Raw genomic sequence first — 21,448 nt, 5'->3', positions numbered from 1 at the left:
TCTGCCCAGCTCCCCCGCCCGCTACCCTGACCTTGCCTGCCCTGGCCTGGGGGGCTCCCTGCGCTACTCACCCACCCAGGGCAGGCCAGATCCCTCTGCCAGTGATGAGCCCCACCGCCCAGGCCACAGGGCCCCGCGCAGCCCTGCTCCACCCTGCTCTTCTGTCCTGTGTGGAGTCCATGCTGTGGTGCAGGCACTGGCTTTATGTAATGCATCCGCTCTACGCTCATGGGTTTTTTCCTCTCTCTCTTTCTCTCTCTTTCCCTACTTTTACATAAGCCAGAGCTGACGCTCTGAAATTAGATTACCACGGTAACAGCATTTTCCAGATTCTTTTATTTGGTGGACAGGCTATCAGGCCTGTTCTTCAAATCTGTGTGTGTTACTAGAGGGCAAAGAAAAAGGGTCCAGATCTATCCATGCCTCCTGGACTCTCTCTCTCTCCCTCTGCCTTTTCTTTTCTCTCTCCCTCTCTCTCTCTCTCTCTCTCCCTCCCCCCCCCCCCCTGTGTTCTCGCTGGCGGTCCCCTTTTGTGCTGCTGTATGGGATCCTGCAGGCTGTAATCTGGCCGTTCCATTCCTGGAGAGATTATTCAAATGCAGGCCCCTATCAGCAGCTCTGCCACCCAGCCCAGCAGCACTCCCACTTGGGTTCACACACCCCCCCTCCCCACTCTCTTTCTCTCCGCCACAGACTGCCCCTTCGTCCTGCTTTCTCCACCCTGTCCTCTTTTTCTCACCTTCTCTGTCCTCTCTCTCTCTCTTTCTCTCTCTCTCTCTCTTGATCTGTTTCTCTCTGCCCCCTCATTCTCCTGGTTCTCTCTGTTCACATACTATTCCAGTGTTGCCAAAACATGCTCTCATTCATGATTTGTTGAGTTCTAGTTCTAGTGCTGGTGCTGTGTGTGTGGAGTGAATGTGATGAGTCGAGGACACTCTCTCGTGAGGTCACTGGAGCAGGCCAGCAGCAGCAGACATTCAGGGCCGACTGGACTCTGTGGCCTGTCTGCTATGAGGGCTTCTCACTTTGGACGAGACTTTCTCTCTTTCTGTCTCTCTCTTTCTGTCACTCTCTCTTTCTTTCTCTCTCCCTCCCTCTCCCTCTCCTCTCTCTTTCTGTCTGTCTGTCTCTCTCTCTGTCTCTCTCTCTCTCTCTCTCTCTCTCTCTCTCTCTCTCTCTCTCTCTCGCTCTCTCTCGCTGTGCTGGTCCCTGCCAGACCAGACTGTACCCCTCAGCCTCCCAGCCCAAAGCCCACTCACATGACTCACAGCCTGTCTGTCTCACACACATACACACACACACACACACACTCTTTTTCTCTTACCCATGCAGCCAGTTTCTCACAGGCTCACAGAATCCATCGTTTTTTTCCCCTGTTTGCCCTTTTTCAATAGTCAGTCTGTTACATGTCCATTTGGACTACAGATTCTAAGCACACAAAAGTTCTACTCTCCCACTCACCCACACACACACATAGTTCCCCACTTTCACCTTCTCTTTCTTCCTCAAACTGGTCAACTCTGTCCCCCTCATGGGCTCCCTCTTAACCCATACACACAAACCTTTGAACTCTCACACACATACACAGACACTGTCTCACATTTACACCACTCAGTTCTCTCATTATCTTACACTCTCTCTCTCTCTCTCTCTCTCTCACTCTCTCTCTCTTTTTCTCTCACACATACTCACACACACTCACATACTGACACACACGCACACACACACCTGTTCTTTTTTCAAGTGTATTACACCCATACTAATGTATGCAAAAGGTGAACATGAGCCCCAATTAACTGTGATCCACAGATACACCCTCAGATAGAGAAAACACCCCAGCGCACCTTTTCTACCATGTAGCTGAGAGGAGAGAGAGAGGAGAGAGAGGAGTATTGGGCCTGAGAGGAGAGAGGAGTATTGGGCCTGAGAGGAGAGAGAGGAGCATTGGGCAGAGAGAGGAGACAATTGGGCCTGAGAGGAGAGAGAGGAGCATTGGGCCTGAGAGGAGAGAGAGGAGCATTGGGCCTGAGAGGAGAGAGAGGAGCATTGGGCCTGAGAGGAGAGAGGAGCATTGGGCCTGAGAGGAGAGAGAGGAGACATTGAGGGAGAGAGAGGAAAGAGGGGAGAGAGACATTAAGAGGAGAGAGGGGAGGGGGCCTGAGAGGAGAGGGAGCATTGGGCCTGAGAGGAGAGAGGGACAGTGGGCCCCGAGAGGAGAGAGGGAGCATTGGGGCCTGAGAGGAGAGAGGGAGCAGTGGGGCCTGAGAGGAGAGCAGGGGTCTGAGCCTGAGCCCGAGGGAGAGAGGGGAGCACTGGGCCTGAGAGGAGAGAGGGGAGCATTGGGCCTGAGAGGAGAGAGGGGAGCATTGGGCCTGAGAGGAGAGAGGGGAGCATTGGGCCTGAGAGGAGAGAGGGGAGCATTGGGCCTGAGAGGAGAGAGGGGAGCATTGGGCCTGAGAGGAGAGAGGGGAGCATTGGGCCTGAGAGAGAGAGGGAGCATTGAGAGGAGGGAAAAAATCTGGGCCTGAGGAGAGAGAGAGAGGAGCATTGGGAGAGAGAGAGAGAGAGAGAGAGAGAGAGAGAGAGAGAGAGAGAGAGAGTCCAAGTGCCCTTCCCGTATACTAGAGAGAGAGAGAGAGAGAGAGAGAGAGAGAGAGAGAGAGAGAGAGAGAGAGAGAGAGAGAGGTGAGGGGAAGAAAAAAAGGCAAGTCTGACTTATGAGAGGAGAGAAGCAGTTCTCAGAGAGAGATGAATGTGTTGGGCACAGATCTGTTGGAGAGAGAGAAAGACAGAGAGGGAAAACGAGTCTGCCCCCATCCCTCCTCCTCAGCTCTCGCTCGCTCTCCCTCTCCCTCTCCCTCTGCAGTGACAAGAGCATGCCTACAGCCTGCAGTGAGCAGACATGAAATGACCTAAATAAAGAAGAGAGAAAGAGAGGGAGAGCGATTGAAAGGGACGTTTCTGATTCGGCCGCCACCCCCTCTCAGGCTTTGTGATGCGTCTTGTTTGCCTTTAAGCCGTCACCACCACAGGCTGTCCTGGTTGAGAGGTGTGTTTACAACATATCCGTGCAAGCCTGGCACCCCTGCACACACAAGCCAAATGCAAGTAGACACGTTACACTTTAGCATGCCAATAAATAGGAGCACGCTCAAAAACATGAGTTGTACAACAGCAAGAAGTCCCAAGCACATAAGGAAGTAAAAAACAGCACCAGGCACCAGGCTCTGTCTCATTCCACTGTCGCTCTCGGCCACTGCTGCAATCTGTGGCCCTGTAACGTTACAGGAAGATGGATTTCTCGGTGATGCTTGGCTGTTGGCACTCTCTGCACAACTCTCCCATCTACTTTTCTCTCTCTCTCTCTCTCTCTCTCTCTCTCCTTTCTCTTTCTCTTTCTCTCTGTTTCTCTCTTTTGTGCTTATCACCACCACTGCCTTCTCAGCGGCTGGCCAGGCACTTGGCTTCTGATGAGAAATGCTTGTGAGATTCATCTCGGGCTTGATTTTGTGTGTGTGTGTGTGTGTGTGTGTGTGTGTGTGTGTGTGTGCTCGCGCCTGTTCTGCTTTGATGCTGGCAGACGGAGCTGGCTGAGTCACAGAGGAAAGGAGCCGCAGGCATGCAGGGGAGAGGAGCGGAGAGATGGCTCAGTCTCGTCCACGTGTTTCCCATGGATCCTGAGAGGCCTGGAGCGGAGCAGTGCCGAGGCGCGGCTCTCTCTCCCTGAGCCCCGAGGCCTGACAGCCCGAGCTCGCGTCACGGAGAACAGGCTTCAGTGGCTTCAGTCAGTTTCTTGGAGCATCGCAGTACCTGCTGATGGGTTGCACAAAGTTGGGGCTGATGGTTCAGATGCTTGCTGACGTCTGACAACTTTTGCAGGGGGTCTTGCTGAAGTGTTACTTTTAGGACTTGTTCTTCTGTAAAGTAGGATAACTCCGAAGATGAGCGCTCGCTAAAGTTGGTTGTCCTTGATGTGGCTCTTGGAGGAGCCGTTTCTGGTGTGTTCATCACTCTCAGATGACAGAGTACTTCGACCTTGTGTGCAACGGCAGGACAAGACTAATGGCTGTGACCTTGTGAAGTGCCACTTCTCTGACCTCTCTCCTCTCTCTCTCCCTCTCTCTCTCTCTCTCTCTCTCTCTCTCTCTCTCTCTCTCTCTCTCTGTCTTCTACAGGTGGCCTGGCCATGAATAAGCTGCGGCAGAGTTTCCGCCGGAAGAAAGACGTGTACGTGCCGGAGTCCAGTCGGCCGCACCAGTGGCAGACCGATGAGGAGGCCGTGCGCAGCGGCAAGTGCAGCTTTGCTGTCAAGGTGACTACTTTTCACTCACTCACTCACTCACTCACTCACTCACTCACTCACTCACTCACATGCAGAATCAGAGACTAAGATGTTTGGAACACATACACACACACATGACATGCGTGCTCACAGACGGACACCTAATGAACATGATATGATGAGGGATCTTTCAGGGGTATTGTGAACAAAGGGGATTTTTTTTCTGGACTGCTTCAGTGTTTTTAAACTTAAAGGGACACCAGGCAACGTTTTTGTGTTAATTACTCATCTTCGTAAGTCGGTATATGGTTAAATGACTCATTACAGGGCGAATGAAGACTCTCTCGCCCGCCCCTACTGCCTGTAGGAAGAATAATACCCTTAAAATTCAGTGTATCGACCCACGACCAAGCAGTTTCAGTTTCCATCCTGCATCCACAGCACAGAGGGAGGATAATGAAACGCTAGCGATTGTTGCAAACGTGTGTATAATGGCAGAGCCGGGCGAAGAAGCAGCGAAAACCCTTGACGGAAGATGCAAAGAAAAGGAAAAGAGCTTCAGACCCGGCGAGGGGAGTTTCAGAGAGAAAAGCATCAGGCTTGCCTGGTGTCCCTTTAAAGGCATCATAGCATTTCTCTCTAAAACTAGCATGTTAGCTAGTATAGAAACAGAATTGCCTTGCAAACACCAGCAACATTAGGAAATTGGGCATTGTGAATAGATAGCTTGCTGGTGTATTTTGGCTGTAACCATTGTACATTTTGGTTGTTTTTTTGTTGGTTGTTGGTAGCACAGAACTCCATAGTGAATAGACTTGAGCAACTAGTGGGGAGAACAGACCTTCAAAACTGTGAAAACCTGCATTTAGTGACTTCCATGTGCTGTGTGACACATTGATAGCATGTCGTCTTCCACCACCCTGCGCCATGGGCAGAATAGGATATATGGTTGCATGGAATACAGAACACTATACTGAGCCACTGAGTTAGCATTGAGTAGCATATCTTTGTTTTTATTTTAAAACACAGCTAAAAGTGATCATCATAGTCCTTAAGTCCTAACAACAAAAACAGTGTTATTTATTGTCATTGCTACATCTTTACACTAAATGACAACATATGCATTATTCAAGTTCTCAGAATTACATTAACTATGGTCAATTGAAATGATTGGTTTGAATTTGTCATGTTTGTCTATTTGCAAACTTGACCGTTGTCTGTCCTGGGGATTGCTTGAAGTGTTTGTAGTGATTTACACAGATGTCAGTCTGTGATGTGAATGTTTGAGTCATTATTTGACATTACTCAAGCTGCTAAACCCAGCACCCCCTCTCACCCCATAGAGATGCCTCAAGATGCATCTGACTTTTACAATTGCAGCCTGTGTGTGTGTGTGTGTGCTTGCTTGTGTGTGTGATTGTGTGTGTAAGCATGAATATGGATTGGATTGTGTGGGTGGAGAGAGGAAGATGTGTCAGGGTAGTTGTGAGTGTACATGATATTATTTCGTGCTGCACTTTGGTGCACTTTGCTCTTCCGTTGCATGTTGCATGGTTCTCTGAGCATGTGTTTTGGGGTGGGGTGTAAGTTATCTTGTTTCCTTGTATTATTTGGTTAAGTGTTTGTGAGCAGTGCGTATATTTGTGCATTGCTATGGAATTTGTGCATTGCTATGGATACAGGCATTATTCTTGGTATTCATAGGCATCTACCCGGCAACATGTGTGGAGGGCCTGTGTGTGTGTGTAGTGCTGTTCTGTGCAGGTGGTGGTGTGCTGGGTCAACCTGAGCCTCTGTGTTATGGCAACAGGCAGGATGGTCTTTTGGAAACAGAAGTGAGACTGGCTCTGCTTGCTTCCGACTGTGAAGGCTGGAGCCAGTCTTACCTGCCCCCTCTTCCCTCCTAAGGAGGCTGAGCAGAGTTGGAGTCAGGAGGGACACACTGGTAGACCAGGGCAGGGGAGGGGAGGGGGGGGGGTGGGTGGTGTGGGACAAGCTGGGGGTCATGTGGATGTTTTGGGGAAGGGGGAGTCAGACGTGGAGTCAGAAGTGATTTAGGTAAGTGCCTACTGGACAGAGTCACCTAATCCCTCAGCCCATTGCAGGGAACACTGGACAAATTAGCTGGGTCTTAATGCTGGACCTTAAGATGTTTATGGCTTGAGCTGGTCATTTACTTCAGTAATTTGACCGTGCTGTGGTCTCTGTCCATTTTCTCTCACGAGGTGCCACTGGTCCCAAACCTGAAGCTGTAGGCCATTTACTACGCCCCAGATTCCTCCCTCATGTCGTCATCTCTCCCCCTGACCTCGCGTTCCCCCACCTGTTCATCGTAAATAAACCACGTTAGGCTACATGTGTGCTCTGGCCATGCAGGACAGTTGGGAGTGTTTTGGGGTGTGTGTGTGTGTGTGCATGCCATAGCTGTTTTCAGAAAACGTTTGTTTATTAAAGCAGCGGCCTCAAATTTCTCAAGCTAACGTTACTCTTTGTGAACAAACAGGGCTTTGATGGTGTAATGTATATTGTGTGTGTGTGTGTGTGTGTGTGTGTGTGTGTGTGTGTGTGTGTGTGTGTGTGTGTGTAAGAGCTGTGCTAGTACAGGTTTAGTGTTTAGCTGGTTAAATAGAGGGCATTGTGTGTGTGGTGCATTGTCAGGGAGCTTGATGAGTGTTTAGCATGCTGCATCAGGCAGGGGCTCTTTCTTCCCTGCTCTGCCCAAACACAGGGGCTTTGTACGGCTAGCGGGACAAGCACTTCAACGTCAGCCCTCTGGAAATTCATGGCACTGCAGATGGAAAGTTGAGCTCTTCTCATCTGAAAATTTTCCCCTATCCGTTACACTTCCCTTCTCTCTCTCTCTCTCTCTCTCTCTCTCTCTCTCTCTCTCTCTCTCTCTCTCCATATCTTGCTCCACGCATCTATCGCCCTGCTCCCCCTTGTCTCCCCTTTTTTTTCCTTCTCTCTCTCTCTCTCTCTCTCTCTCTCTCTCTCTCTCTCTCTCCCTCCCTCTCTCCCTCGTTACATCTCCCCTGTTTCCCTGAGGAGTGGAGTTGTGTGGGCTGGGAGAAGTTTCGGTGAGATTAGCACTCAGGCCTCAAACGCGACGAGGGATGGAGGGAAAGAGGAGAAGAAAAGATGAACGCTGGTGTGAAGCGGAAGTGTGGAATTAACCTTTAAGGCAGAGCTACCATCTGGCTCTACGCTGTGTCGTCCATACAAACACTCCCCCCTGCGAAAGAGTGAGTGAGGGAGAGATGGAGAGGCAGATCAAGTATGAAATGAAAGATGAGTTGGATGGCTTGCATTCACAAACTGGGTTCCCCATGAAATCAGCGTCAGTCCAAAATAGAAATGCATTCCATCCCACATGGCTTTTGATATGGGACCACAGAAGTCACAGAGGGACACCAGTGCTACTCAAGTGGTGGTGGTGGGGGTGGTGGTATAGGAAGTGGACCTCAGCATGTCAGTTGTGTGTGAGGGCAGTTTGAGAACCCCCTCCACACCATCTTCCCAAAGCCACTTTTCCCAGGAGTTAATGCCTTTCCCAGCCTCGGTAGGGCAGGCACATCTGTGTTTTGATGGGCCTGTAATGTTGGTGAAATCATTATCATCATGGGGCTCTGGTCATGTTCCATTCACACATCTGAGATCTCTCTCTCGTATGCGTAAGGTATGCAGCGTTTTTCTCTAAAACTTAAAGCCTTTTCCCAAGATGAACATGAAACATCATGAGAGAGATCCCCCAGCGCACCCCCTAACCCTCCCACCGTTCCAGACTTCCCTGTGTCCTGCCGGTCCAGGAGGCCGGAGGTCTGCGGTTCATCACGGAGGCAGCGGCCTGATAAAGCACATTCCTGGGAGCACTTCCTGCCAGCTCTGTTTGCATTTCCTCTTCCTCGCGGCCGTGAGCTCATCGCCGGGCTGCCCTGCGGTTGTGCTGCGCGGGCTTTCCTGCTTTCCACGAACGGCCGACGCTGGCGTTTTGTTTTTTTTTTCTTTCTTTTCTTTCTTTTTCAGCCGTGCTCTCGTAACTGGAAATAGAGAGCAGTGGACAACTGATGCCCTCGGACACGCACGCAGAGATGCACTTGAAGGAGTGGACAGGACGTGGGGTGAGCGGGTGGCAGAAGTTAGATCAACAAGTACGGAGCCACACTCAGGTCGGGTGGGGGTCACATGGGAGGAAGGGGAGAGAAGGGGGGCGTCTGCCTCTTTTTATCGTCGCCTGTGTGTCTGCTGAGGCGAAGCAGAATAATGATCCAAGGAACTAACGAGGAATGAGACAGTCTGCCTCAGCGCACCCGATTATTCATGCCCCATGCCCACACTTCACAACACATGAATGTGAAGAATGCATGTGCTCTTCACTTTCTCTGTGTGTGTGTGTGTGTGTGTGTGTGTGTGTGTGTGTGTGTATTTGTGTGAATGAGCTTCCATTTCCCCACGTGTGTGTATTTCTGTTGAGGCGATGATGAGGTCAGTGCCTAAGAATAACTCGTTTGTATAGTACTGGGGGTGGGTGGGAATCTCTGGCTCTCTCTGTGTTTGTGTGTGTGTGTGTGTGTGTGTTTGGGAGAAGGGCGGAGGGCTGAGGACTTCCTCTCTCACTGACGCACAATGGTCACCAGCCTTTTGGTTTGACCTTTGCCCCAGCAGAACCCACGGGGCTGTGGGGCGTGACAGGGTGGAGAGGGCAGGCAGAAAGGGTCCCCAGCTGAACTCCTGACCCCGCCACTGGAAAGGGTCAGGGCAGACAGTCACAGTGACCTGCGCCCCTGACCTTCACCCTGCCTGTCTGCCTCTGTCTGTCTGTCTCTCTCTCCGTCAAGTAAATGTTAGTTTGTTTTTTCATGAATGCATGAATATATTATCATGGATATGCTAATATGTTAAATATGCTATTTACTGCATTGCAAGATCAAAGTATACAAAACTGACTAAATAATAACTTTTCAAACATTTCAATCCTCCCTTTCAGATCACATCTCTTTTTTCTTCTGTCCTACCTTCAGCATTCTATATGTATATGTTTGTTTGTCAAATGATTGATCAGATTTAAACTGGTGGACTTAATGTATTCTCTCTCTCTCTCTCTCTCTCTCCCTCTCTCCATCTCAGTACCTGGGCCATGTGGAGGTGGAGGAGTCCAGAGGGATGCATATCTGTGAGGATGCGGTGAAACGGCTGAAGACGGTAGGTGCTCCAGACAGCCGCTGCCTCTGGAGTTAACCACACTGTAGCTAGACTTCTCTCCACTCTTTCACTTCTCCTCCCCATCTCTCCCAGAATCCTCCTGTCTCCCTCTACGGTCATGGACTTTAGCTCTTAGCTCAAGCTACCATATCCCACTCTTTCTTTCTGTGCCCTGTTCCTCCCCTCCTCCTCTTCCTCTTCCTCTTCTTTTCCTCATCCCCCTTTTCTTTTCTCCTGGTGTAACGTGCCTGCCCTCTCACACCTCCTACCCCCCCAGGTGCTATCTAGCGCCCAAGTGTCGCCGTGCCATACGGCTCGTATTTGTCACATCCTGTGACGTCTTCAGCCGCCCTGTCCGCTCCTACACACACCCCTCCCTCTTACGTTTCACCTCCCTTCCTGCAGTTTCCGTGGCAATAGCAGGACGGGACGTTTCCTGGCTCCTGGTACGGCACGGAGACATTCCTGAGAGTGGAGAGGAGCTCCGTATATTCTCCACCTCATCCCCCCTCCCCCTACCACCCCTGGCTCTTATCGCTCCCACTGAGCAACCCACCCTGCCTGTGACCCCCAGCACTGAAGGCCCCAGACTCAGGCCTTTTCTTATCAGGGCCTGGGTATTACTGCTGACCCCAGCACACACAAGCAGAGAGCGACACACACACACACACACACACACACACACACACACACACACTGATACAGATCCAAGGATGGGGGCAGGGAAAGCAGAGGAGGAATATGGCAATGGAAAGCGTCCGGAGAGAATACTGCGGGCCGGCGGTGGGAGATGGGAGACGTGAGGATTGGAGAGAGAGGGAGTAGAGAAGGGCAGTGGTGAGGAGAGAAGGGGACCAGAAGGGGAGATCATGGATAGTGCAGGAGAAGGGCGGATGACTTGTTTGGCTGGATGCGGCTGGCTGCAGTTCATCTGTAATGGCATTAGTACCGGAAAACTCCTTGACCAAAGGGTCCCTTTCAGAGCTGCAGTCTCCTTAGAGCGCACACTTAATGGAGGACGTGGCCCCAAGCCCAAAGCCCTCTCTTACGCTCTCACTCTCTCCCCTCCCCTCCCCCATCCTCCTGTTCTCCCTGTCTTTGTCCAGTCAGGAAGCCGTCCGCGGTGATTGTGTGCGTGCGTGCGAGTATGCACTGTGTACCTACAGTACAGCCGCTGCTGTGGCTGTTCTGGACTGACAGGGATCAGTGGAAGATCTCCCCTCTGGAGTGAGAGGGCCAGCAGGGTGGTTTGGTCAGTGGCCTGTTGTCTGTCGTGTTGACCATTGATCATTAGCTCGATCCTGATGGAATGAGCTTTTTTACTGCCTTGCTTTCATATGCACAGTTTAAAGATCAGAGTTATGTCAAGCGTGTCTGCCTCAGGCACAAGTGCACACACACACACACACACACGCGCGTGCACACACACACGCGCGCACGCACACACGCATATAGTATGTTAAGTATATTTTGATAAGTTCTATCTACATGGCCGGAGCCTCTGTCCTCCACTTTAACACACAGTGCACAAACACAATAAATAAATAATGTAGCCTGCTCAGTCCAGAAGTGACCTTCACACTCATTCGCACACAAACAGAGGCCGGTCCGTTCTCACATGGCTAACTTAAACGCACATCAGCTTCCAGTGCCCCGAGGAAACTGTAGCAGTGTAATTAAGTTAGGCTCTCAGTAACACAGAGCACAAGATGGAACAGGACCAGACACAGGGGTGACCAGGTCTACGTCCTTCTCTATGTGTGCGTGCTCATTTGGACATTTGTGTGTGTATGTGTGTTTGTGTGTGTGTGAGACTGACCTTGTGTACTATAATGAGATTTCCTCTTTTTGGAGCCCAGCCCTGAGTAGGCGGGCGTGTGTGTGTCTGTGTGTGTGCCTGTGTGTGTGCCTGTGTGTGTGCCTGTGTGTGTGCCTGTGTGTGTGCCTGTGTGTGTGCCTGTGTGTGTGCCTGTGTGTGTGTGTGTGTGAGAGTGAGTGCCTTGAAGAGGGTGTGTGGAGCTGTTATGGATTGCATCCGCTGGCTAGCAGTGCTAGCATGTGCCGCTATGGGAGGCCACTACACTCCAGTCCCTGAGCTGACCTTTAGCCCATGACTGGTGCCAGACGTGCCTGTGCTTAGTGTGTACAAACAAACCCTGCTGGCAGATTGCATGCACAACACGTGTGCTTATTGCTGCCATTGTGTGTGTATATACACACACACACACACACACACACTCTCTCACAGATTGTTGAAGCACTCTGACCACATGTTGGAGTTTGTGGTGGCATTAACAGGCATCGCTGGAGCCCACTGTACATGTCACATCAGATCCCCTCTTCTGTCAACAGCTCTGCCAGCTGTGTGTGTGTGTTGAGAACATGTGTATAATAGGGCAAAAGTGTCCCCTGGCTGGATCTGACCGGTGACTCTGGCTCCAGCAGAACCCCCCCCTCCCCCATGTCCGCTTGTGTGCTGTTGTAGTAGCGTTTCCTGTGGCAGTAGCAGCTTCCTGAAGCCTGGCCCACGTCCACAGGAGGCTGCGCTGCTCTGCCAGGAAGTGCGAGCGTGTGCAGCAGCCATACCAGCTCACACTGCACCCGAGCGCCACTGCAGCCTCACACTTGCACAGCTGCAAATAGCACCTTCAGAAGACACTGAGCCGAGCGGAGCCGTGAAGTCATCAGCCAGCCAGCCACCTGAGCGTGCTCACCAGTTATCGGACCCCCGGCAGGAACGGCTGTACGCTGACATGACACACAGAATCCTGTCAAACACACATCCAAGGCTCCTCAATAGCTGACTCCCCTGCCATCAAGTCCTTGTTGCCATTGCCGAGTCCTCCAGTGGTATTTCCTCCCTCTCTTTTGTCCCTCTCTGCTCCCCGTAGTGGCTCCTCCACGTAACAGCAGTGTTTGTTGTGCATTGTGTATTATTGCCCATGCTGTGTGTTGTTTGTACGTGTTTGTGTTCTTTTAAAGCAGGTTGTGTTCAAAATGCCCCACCAAAGACCTTCCTCATGCCCCCCAACACACCTTTCCTCTTCCACTCCTTGTAGAATCCTTGCAGATTAACTAATCTCTTGGTGTATGTTTGTGTGTGACTGTGTGTGTGTGTGTGTGTGTGTGTGTGTGTGTGTGTGTGTGTGACTGACTGTGTGTGCGTGTGTGGGGCGGTGTGTGTGAGCGAAAGCCATCATCCACATGTGTAGACATCACTCTAACCCCCCAACTCACCACATAGCCATTAGTGGGCACTGAGGTGCTGTTCTGTAAGGTCCAGACTGGTTGAAGGAGGCCATCGACCAGGTTAACAGGAAGTGATTGGAACTGCTCAGAACTCGCCATTGGTTTCTTGTTTGATTAGAATTAATTAGAGCTCTTTAGGTCAGCACACAGTTGCCCCGTTAACCCAGTTGGTTTTGTCGGGAATGTGATGACCGGGACATCGGTGATTGGTGAGTGGACTGTCTGAAGCTGCGCTAAGGGACATCGCGTCTCACACGCGGGCTACACCTGATCCGCAACTGAAGCGCTTCATTCCTAAAAATAGCGTAAAAATTGTTTTAGAAGACTGATCTTATTTTTTTTGGAACGTACACACACATCTGGTGTAACATTGATTGTAGTTGAAGTTAATTGTTGCAGCAGAATGGAATGCTTCAGTTACGCGCCTGGTGTAACCTCCTCGTCAGTTCCTTTGTCCACATCACCAAAACCCAGAATGGCCCAACAGAGGCAAACTCCAGTTTTGGTCTGTTAATGTCTTTCCTTTGTGGTTTGTCTCTGGCCTTATCGGTCTGACCAGACAGGCTTCTGGACCACCTCCTGACCACGGGAGGCATGTGTCCTCTCTTGGGCACTCTGATGGGCCTTAAAGCCTTCTTGGAGCTGTATGTCTCTTGAACGCGGTGTACCACCGCAGGGGGATCAGCAGGTCCGGGAAGTCTGAGAAAAAAGTACAGCAGGCTGATCTAGATCAAGTGCTTGGTTTGTGGTCAGGTTTTTCTCGTGTGCAACACATTTAGCCTCAGCGAGGGGTTTCAAAAGCATGCCCACAAATGAGCCGTTACAGGCCACAGAGATAGATAAGAACAAGGCTTTACTGTCATCTTCCCTCAAAGCACCATTTGTCATGTGTAGTGGCAGCATTCTGAGCAGTGGATCATAACTGGCCCAGAGCACTCGTGGCCCCCTAATGGAGTAACCCTGAATAACTGCATAACAGCAATAACCCCAATAATCCCATCCCTCATCTGATCATGTGTAAGGCATTATTAATCCCTATTAATCCACAACCACGTCCTCGAGTAAGAGTCACACGAGTGGGATCCCGTCACCACTCGCCTACTCTCCTCTCTCCTCATCTCACCTCCTTTCATCTCACCCCCATCCCAGTGCCCTCACTCACATACACTCACTCACTCACTCACTCACTCACTCACACACTCACTCACTCACACTCAAACCCCTAACCCCTCTCTCCTTTCACACACACACACACACACAGTTCGACACAGACATATCTGGACACTTCCACCCCGACCGTGTTGTAGCGTCCATCGGTAACATTCTGCCTTGTTCCCTCCCCCTCCTCCTCCTCCTCCTCCCATCCCTCCGCATCCCCATACCAATCCTCCCCTCCAGGACAGAAAGTTCTTCAAGGGCTTCTTTACAAAAGTAAGTTTTGTGTGTGTGTGTGTGTCAGAGTGAGAGTGAAAGTGTGTTTGTAAGTGTGTGTGTTTCTTTCCTTTTCATAATACTTCACCCTTGAGTTGAGATAAAGGGGGCATGAGGATTTGTGTGGACATCGTCTTGCCCCTTCTGCACAAACCAAGGCGGTGTTATGCATGCATGCAGGCGTGTGTGCGCGTGTGTGTAGTCTGGAGGGAGGGTTTGGGGGCACAGTAGTGTGTGTGTGTGTGTGTGTGTGTGGGCTGGGAGATAGAGGTGTCATCCCTCCTTGACCAAAGGATGAAGCATGTGAAGGGCATCTGGAGGGTGACTCCTGTGTCTGTGTGTGTGTATTTTTCTCTAAAATTATCAGGCTGTTGCTGTATTGAAGTGACTTCTGGATCTTACTTTCTCTCTCTCTCTCTTTCGGGTCACAAATCACCACTCTTCACTCTTCTACAAGTTCACACTGTCTCACCTAATGTTTGACCTCAGTTTTTTTCCACTTGTTTTCAGGTGTGTGTAGATGTGAGTTTATGTTTCTTTTGCGTGACTGTGTAGGTTTCAGTTTCCATGGTTTCGGGAAGAGTGTGTGTGTGGGTGTGTGTGTGTGTGTGTGTGTGTGTGTGTGTATGTGTGTGTGTGATTTCAGCTGACTGAGGGGATGTGTGTCTCCTGTGGATTCTGTGTGGATCCTCTACTCCTCTCTGACAAGACTGCTTATGTTTGTTCCCGACAGGCTGGGAAGAAACCAGTAAGGGCAGTGCTCTGGGTGTCAGCGGATGGTTTACGGGTGGTAGATGATAAGACAAAGGTATGTGCATCTATCCTGACTGGTCTAGGGACAGATGAGATGGTTAGATTAGAATGTTTTACTGATTCAAACCAGGTGAGTATTAACTGATCCAGTAACTATGCAAGTAGAGAGAAACCAGAGCTTCCCTTTTTTGGGAATGTGCACCATCTAGTGGTGGACAAGTGTATAACATAGGACTAGGCCTATGGTTAGAGGCCTGTTGTGTATTTGTGCTAGTGCACACTTAAAACTGTCTGTAAAATTGATTGTAATATAGGCCTTTTGCCATTGTTCGGTCCTTTGATCCTAACGCAATGCCACCTCTGCAGGACCTGATTCTGGACCAGACAATAGAGAAGGTGTCGTTCTGTGCACCAGACCGGAACTTTGAGCGGGCGTTCTCCTACATCTGCCGAGACGGCACCACGAGGCGCTGGATCTGCCACTGCTTCATGGCCATCAAGGACTCGGTGAGCTGACCCGGCATACTGCCACTCCTGTCCTGTCTCACTGTGTGGGCGAGCTTGAAGGCCACAGCTCTGAACTGCCCCGGTGTCCTCTACCAGGCCCTCTGTGTGGTCAGCTGCGTCCCTGACCCGTGACCCTCCCTCACACATTACTGATGTCCCCTCTGATGCCCTTTTCCTCAAGGCTGGTTCCCTGGGCTCACTTCCTCCCTGGTCTTCCCCTTGAGCGTGCTGGGTGCTGTGTGTGTGTGTGTGTTGTGCCTGTGGCAGCTCTGAGTCATGATGAGCTGAGCTCACATCAGATGCTCCTTGGCTGCTGCTTCACTCTCTTGTCACCTTGCGCCAGGTCTGAGCCAGCCAGCTATTTCAGTATATTATTGTCTGCTGATATATTCATTGTGTGTGTGTGTGTGTGTGTGTGTGTATGTGGGACAGGGAGAACGTCTGAGTCACGCTGTGGGCTGTGCGTTTGCTGCGTGCCTGGAACGCAAGCAGAAGCGAGAAAAAGAGTGTGGCGTCACTGCAACATTCGACGCCAATCGCACTACGTTCACGCGAGAAGGCTCTTTCCGTGTAACCACGGCAACTGAGGCAGCTGAACGGGAAGAGGTCATGAGACAGCTACAGGATGCGAAAAAAGGTTTGTGTGCATCTTGACTGTGTGAGTGTGTGGGTGGGCAGCTGCCAGCCTTCTGAAGAACACTTTCACAGCTTAAGCACTGCTCTGGTAGTGCACTTACTGACCCTACTGACTGATGCATTATTTTTATGTATATAGTGTGTATATATATGTATATATAACTGTGTATATAGTATAGTATAGTATAATAATACATAATTTTGATTGTATGAGGACATTTGAATTAGAACTGTGATGCAGTTGAAGTGGAGATTTTTAATACGTCTCCAATCCACCCTTTAACACAGCGGAGGTGGACATCAAAGTTTCCACGACGACGGCGGCACCCTCAATCAATCAAGGTGTGGTGGGCCCCTCTTCCCCCTCCTCCGCCTCCTCCTCCCCACCGCTGCCCGGCGGGCCACTGGGCTCCCAGGACTCTAACCCCCACGCCATCCCTCGCCGCCACGCCCCAGTGGAGGCGCTGGCTCGCCAGGGCTCCTTCCGCGGCTTCCCTGTCCTGAGCACCAAGACCTCACCCTTCAAGCGGCAGCTCTCGCTGCGGATGAACGAGCTGCCCTCCACCGTGCAGCGCAAGTCCGACTTCCCCATGAAGAACACCGGTGAGTGACCGCAGTAGCGAGACCACTTCCGGTCAGCCGCTTCACCGGTCCAGCTCCGTCCCCTGGTTCTCTGAAAGGAAGTTTCAGAGATGTAGATGTTCCTATATCTATTGCAGGTTGCAGTTTCAGAGATGTAGATGTTCCTATATCTATTGCTCTCCTCATGACGAGTGTTCTCCAGTCTTAATGTTTGTCTGGTTGTGAGTAGTTGTTGACAACATCTCGGTCTCTGTCTTCCTGTCTCCCTGTGTGTGTGTGTGTGTGTGTGTCTTCTCTGTCCCTGTCCCCTGTGCTGTAGTTCCTGAGGTAGAGGGCGAGGGCGACAGCATCAGCTCCTTGTGCACTCAGATCACCTCCGCCTTCAGTGGCCCCGCCGAGGACCCCTTCAGCTCCGCCCCCATGCCCAAACCCGGCTCGTCGCCCCAGTCTCCCACTGCCCCAGGTAACCGCCCAGCTCAGAGGCCTGCATGTGTGTGTTTGTGCATATGTGTGTGTGAGTGTGTGAAAACGTGGAAGCCACATCACTACTAAGCTGCTATGTAAAATTCTCTTTTTGCGCATTGTTACTTTTTTTTCCTTTAAGCCATGTTAGCACTAATTTAGAACTTTATTCTCTTTCGATCGCTCATTCTATGCACTTTCCCCTTTCTTATGTGCCCTACACTTTTCACTTTATCAATGCATTTTGTGTTTCTCGCTCTCCCTTTGTGCTCTCACTCTCCCCCACCCCCATCCCTCCCCTTGTCCATGTTGATTGGCTGTTAGTGAATGGCTCAGCTCCTGCCTTCCCCCCTCCCCCTGTTCCTGCCCCAGTCCCTGCCCCTGCCCCTGCTCCTGTTGTAACCGTTAATGCCCCAGCGCTGCCTCCTCCTCCGCTGCCTGCACGTGAAACTAACCCCTGGGCCAAAGCACCTGTGGCCCCCACGGGTCCAGCTCTTGCAGGTAAGATCTGCTCCACAGCCCACCAGAGCCACCAGCTGAGCACTTGTAGCTGTCCTCACCAGGCGCAGGCACTGCTCATGTTTGGCTATTTTGTCCTGATTTATAGTTATTTGTGGGTTTTGTATAGGTCATGTGTTGAAATCTGACATTCGTAAACCTAAAATAACAATAAAACAAAAATGTGAAGGTGCGATGAAACCATAACCTGAAGTAGTAGTGACCATACCCTTATATGTAGCCTTCATTCTTCTTCCAGATCTGCTGTGATTTATTTATTTGTGCCATTAGTGCTGTAGACTATGCTCCTGACCATTCCTCTTTTCACATATACACAATAGAGGTGTTCAATTCCTTGTGCTGTAGGTAGGGCATTTCCCAAAGCAGTCAATCGACAGCCAAACAGATTTCACTTTCCATAACACGACTTGACATACGTGAACACGGCTTTCACATACACATCTATAGTGCCAATATGGATGTACTACAGTGTTCCGGGTTGCAGTTGAAGACAAAATGACATTTACAGTGCAGATACATGACCGTGAAGCAAGTGAAATGAAGTTGTGTGTTCCATTCATGTTCAGTTGGGGGCAGTTGATGGGGATGTAGAACAGCGAGTTGGGTGGAGCGAGCGAAAATAAAATATTATACAAATGAGGAGTGAATTTTACGAGTGGCTGCCAATCAGATTGTTTCTTGTCACAAGGACTGTGGTGGTGTTCAATCAGTTAATTTGATTAAAAATTATAGCTTGGAGGGCATTGTAATGGGTTGCTGTTGTTGCTGGTACGTTAGACATTTAATCAGGGGCTTACTTTGATTTGAGTGCCAGTTCTGATATAAAGACAAGTTGCCAACTGGCTGGCTCATTAGCTTTCTAGTTCACTATTTCTGTCTGTCACACTATATTCACACCACATCACAACATGCCCACAGAGAAGGAAGAAATAACTTCGCTTCGCTTGCTGTACCATCAGGGTGTCCATACTCAAATGGACAAATTTCAATTCTATCTATTTGAATCAGTCCAAATACTAGAGAAGAAACAGGAGTTTATTTTTAGGTGCACTTTGACAAGAGTCTTGAAGGGCCTGTTAACATCACTCACTTGAAATTTGAAGATATTTTTCCTGAGCTGCGTCTCCCATGATGGCGACTTTGTCGTGTTTGTAACTGTGTGCTGTTTGCCCTGTAGGAGGAGGAGACTGGAGCAGCCCTGCTGCCGGTGTGGCCTCCCTGCCCATCAGCACTCTGACGCCCCCTGCAGGCCCCGCCGCCTCGCACAGACGCACCCCCTCCGAGGCCGACCGCTGGCTGGAGGAGGTGACCCGGTCTGTGCGCGCCCCGCAGTCCTCCACGCCCCCCGCCCAGCCGTTCCCCGCAGCAGCGCCTGTGGCTGCCCCCATGGTGCCTGCCGCTGCCCCCCCCATGGCCTTCATGCCCCCCATGCCCCCTCCAGCGGTGCCCATCCTGCCGCCGCGCCAGCCTGCCTTCCACCCCCAGCCCTCGGCGCCTGCCTACCCGATGGCTAATGGTCTGCCCTACGGTCAACCCAGCGTGCCAGTGGTGGGCATCACTCCCTCCCAGATGGTGGCCAACGTCTTCGGCTCCCCTGCCCAGCCACAGCAGCTGCCTGCCCCAGGGCCTTTCTTGCCCCCCGTCCCCCAGCAGTTTGACCCCCACAGCGCCTTCGGCAAGCCCCCGATGCCCCCAGTGCCCATCAGTGCCCAGGCCAGCGTCAGCATCAGCCTTCAGCCGCCCAACGGCAACGCCGCCTTCAACGGCACTGATGGCTGGGCCGGCCCCGCCGCTGCCTCCTCCGTGGGCTCGCCGGCGCCCCCGCAGCCCCCACAAGCCGACGCCTTCGAGGCCCAGTGGGCGGCGCTAGAGAGCCGCACGCACCAACGCACCACGCCCTCCCCCACCAACCCCTTCTCCAGCGAGCTGCACAAGACCTTTGAGATCCAGCTCTGAGAGGGGATCAGGCGGGCGTGCCACGCCGGGGGGTCCAGGGGGCCACGGAAGCAGGGAGGTGGCGATGACGAGGATGTTCAGACGGACAGACGGTAATGGCGGCACGAGGCGGGCAGTGTGAGGACTAGAGAGAGAGCTCCTGTCCATCCTCCATGGTCTTTTGATGCCACCCTGTCCCTCATTACCATTGCCTCATTTCTCTCCATTAGCCCCACAGCTCTCTCTGTCCATCTCTCTCTCTCTCTCTCTCTCTCTCTCTCTCTCTCTCTCTCTCTCTCTCTCTCTCTCTTAACACTGACTGTGGAGGACTTGAGCAGATGCAGAATGCTAAGTGGTGGGCAGTCTGCTCTGCAGCTGTGGACAGCAAGTCTGACCGAAGGACTCGGTCTGTCATTGGAAGACAAGGACACCATTCAGACAAGCGCCCTTTCAAACACATTACTGAGCAAGGGATGGGGGGTGTAAAGCAACGAGCGTGGCGTCCCGACGTCTCCACTTCCCTGTGCATGTGTCGCCCCCTGGAGGCTGGGAGCTAGAACGACTCCATCCCATCTGAAGGACTGTAGCACTGAGAGGAACTGAGCTTCCAGATTTTGAGGAGTTTTCATAAAACTCGATGATCAGAAGAATACATGAGAAGAATGCCAAAATCTTTATTTTTATGCATTTTAGTATATTTTAAATAGCTTTGGAATCTAACAGAAAGAGTTGTAAGTAATCTTGCCAATGGTGCAGGGCTAGCTACAATGAAAATGATCCTGTGTGTGTATACAGATAAAGAACATATATTATATATATTATAAATATATATATATACTTGGATAGAACTATATTAACACACACACTCTCAGCTCATGTCATTGTTGATTTCTGTTGTGTAAAAGACTGAGTGAAGGGATGGCTGTTTTTAGGTGACGTTTTGTTATTTTTGGTCTTACTGTTGTCGCTGAGGTTCTGTGATTTGGATGCACCTCTTACTGTAAATAGTGAAATCATTGCAACTACAATCAATGTGGACCCAGCTGTGGGAGGGGGTGGGGAGACCTTGGGTAACCTCAGCACTGGAGTCCTGCATTAGCCGGCCACCCAGGTCACCCCATCTACCATCCCTCATCTCTCTCTCTCTCTCTCTCTCTCTCTCTCTCTCTCTCTCTCTCTCTCTCTCTCTCTCCTCTCTCTCTCTCTTTTAACCCCACACTCTCCATCTGTCTCTATCTGTGTCTGTGTGTTTCTTCTGTCCTGTTTTTTCTCTTATTTGTGATTTTATTTCCTTTTTTAAGGTATAGTACTCGTCAGTACTTAAGTTTTACCTCCTATATTTCTCACGTGGTGAATTAAAAACTTGTATTTTCTTTTTATATGGTTTTTAACACTATCGACAGTTTTCATCTCTTTTGCTTACTTTTTAATTATCTTTATTTTTCATTTTTATTTGCACAAAAGCACTAAGATGATTGGTTAGTCAGCCACACACTGGCAAAGCAGCAACAGGTTTGGCATCAATTGGCCCTGATGTTAGTCGGGAGGAATGTCATGCAAGTTGGCATGGTTGTTGGCCAAAGGGTCAAGCTGTTTGCAGTGGAGATGTAGAGACTGTTGTCTGTCCGTTTCGGCTCATGTTCCTATCTCTGATTTTGTTTTTATCAAACCTGTGAATAAGATATGTTTTTTTTTCCATGATTTTTTTTTATTTCGTTATTTTATTCCACTTCTCTACAGAACAGTTGAATCTAAAAAGATTGAATAAAATGATGGTGATAGAAGAGAAATTGTGTCTGTGTAGTCTGTGGTGTGTGTGTGTGTGAGTGAGTGAGTGAGTAAGAGTGAGTGGCAAGGCAATTGTAAGGCAAGGATTGTTTTTTGTCTCATGGT

General features: G+C 50.6%; 1 protein-coding gene across 6 annotated transcripts in view; it reads left to right on the top strand.

The window, feature by feature from the left end:
* numb (NUMB endocytic adaptor protein) overlaps positions 1 to 21,345 on the top strand; it is a 35,522-nt gene extending 14,177 nt beyond the window's left edge. For 4 of the 6 annotated variants that reach the window (XM_048227353.1, XM_048227352.1, XM_048227354.1 and 1 more), the window contains 10 exons: positions 4,176 to 4,312; positions 9,407 to 9,481; positions 14,129 to 14,161; positions 14,895 to 14,969; positions 15,281 to 15,421; positions 15,854 to 16,058; positions 16,346 to 16,660; positions 16,959 to 17,102; positions 17,426 to 17,602; positions 18,798 to 21,345. In XM_048227353.1, coding sequence (XP_048083310.1) covers positions 4,187 to 4,312; positions 9,407 to 9,481; positions 14,129 to 14,161; positions 14,895 to 14,969; positions 15,281 to 15,421; positions 15,854 to 16,058; positions 16,346 to 16,660; positions 16,959 to 17,102; positions 17,426 to 17,602; positions 18,798 to 19,576 — 2,070 coding nt within the window. In that variant the 5' untranslated portion in view covers positions 4,176 to 4,186 and the 3' untranslated portion in view covers positions 19,577 to 21,345. Of the gene's footprint in view, positions 1 to 3,533; positions 3,999 to 4,175; positions 4,313 to 9,406; positions 9,482 to 14,128; positions 14,162 to 14,894; positions 14,970 to 15,280; positions 15,422 to 15,853; positions 16,059 to 16,345; positions 16,661 to 16,958; positions 17,103 to 17,425; positions 17,603 to 18,797 lie in introns of those variants that run through there. The other 2 variants (XM_048227355.1, XM_048227356.1) reach the window with 2 other exon arrangements.
* The last annotated feature ends 103 nt before the right edge of the window (positions 21,346 to 21,448 follow it).

The sequence above is a fragment of the Alosa alosa genome, chromosome 19, assembly GCF_017589495.1.
Source record: "Alosa alosa isolate M-15738 ecotype Scorff River chromosome 19, AALO_Geno_1.1, whole genome shotgun sequence".
In the NCBI taxonomy this organism is placed as follows: Eukaryota; Metazoa; Chordata; class Actinopteri; order Clupeiformes; family Clupeidae; genus Alosa; species Alosa alosa.
This window is presented reverse-complemented; position numbering and strand designations above follow the sequence as displayed.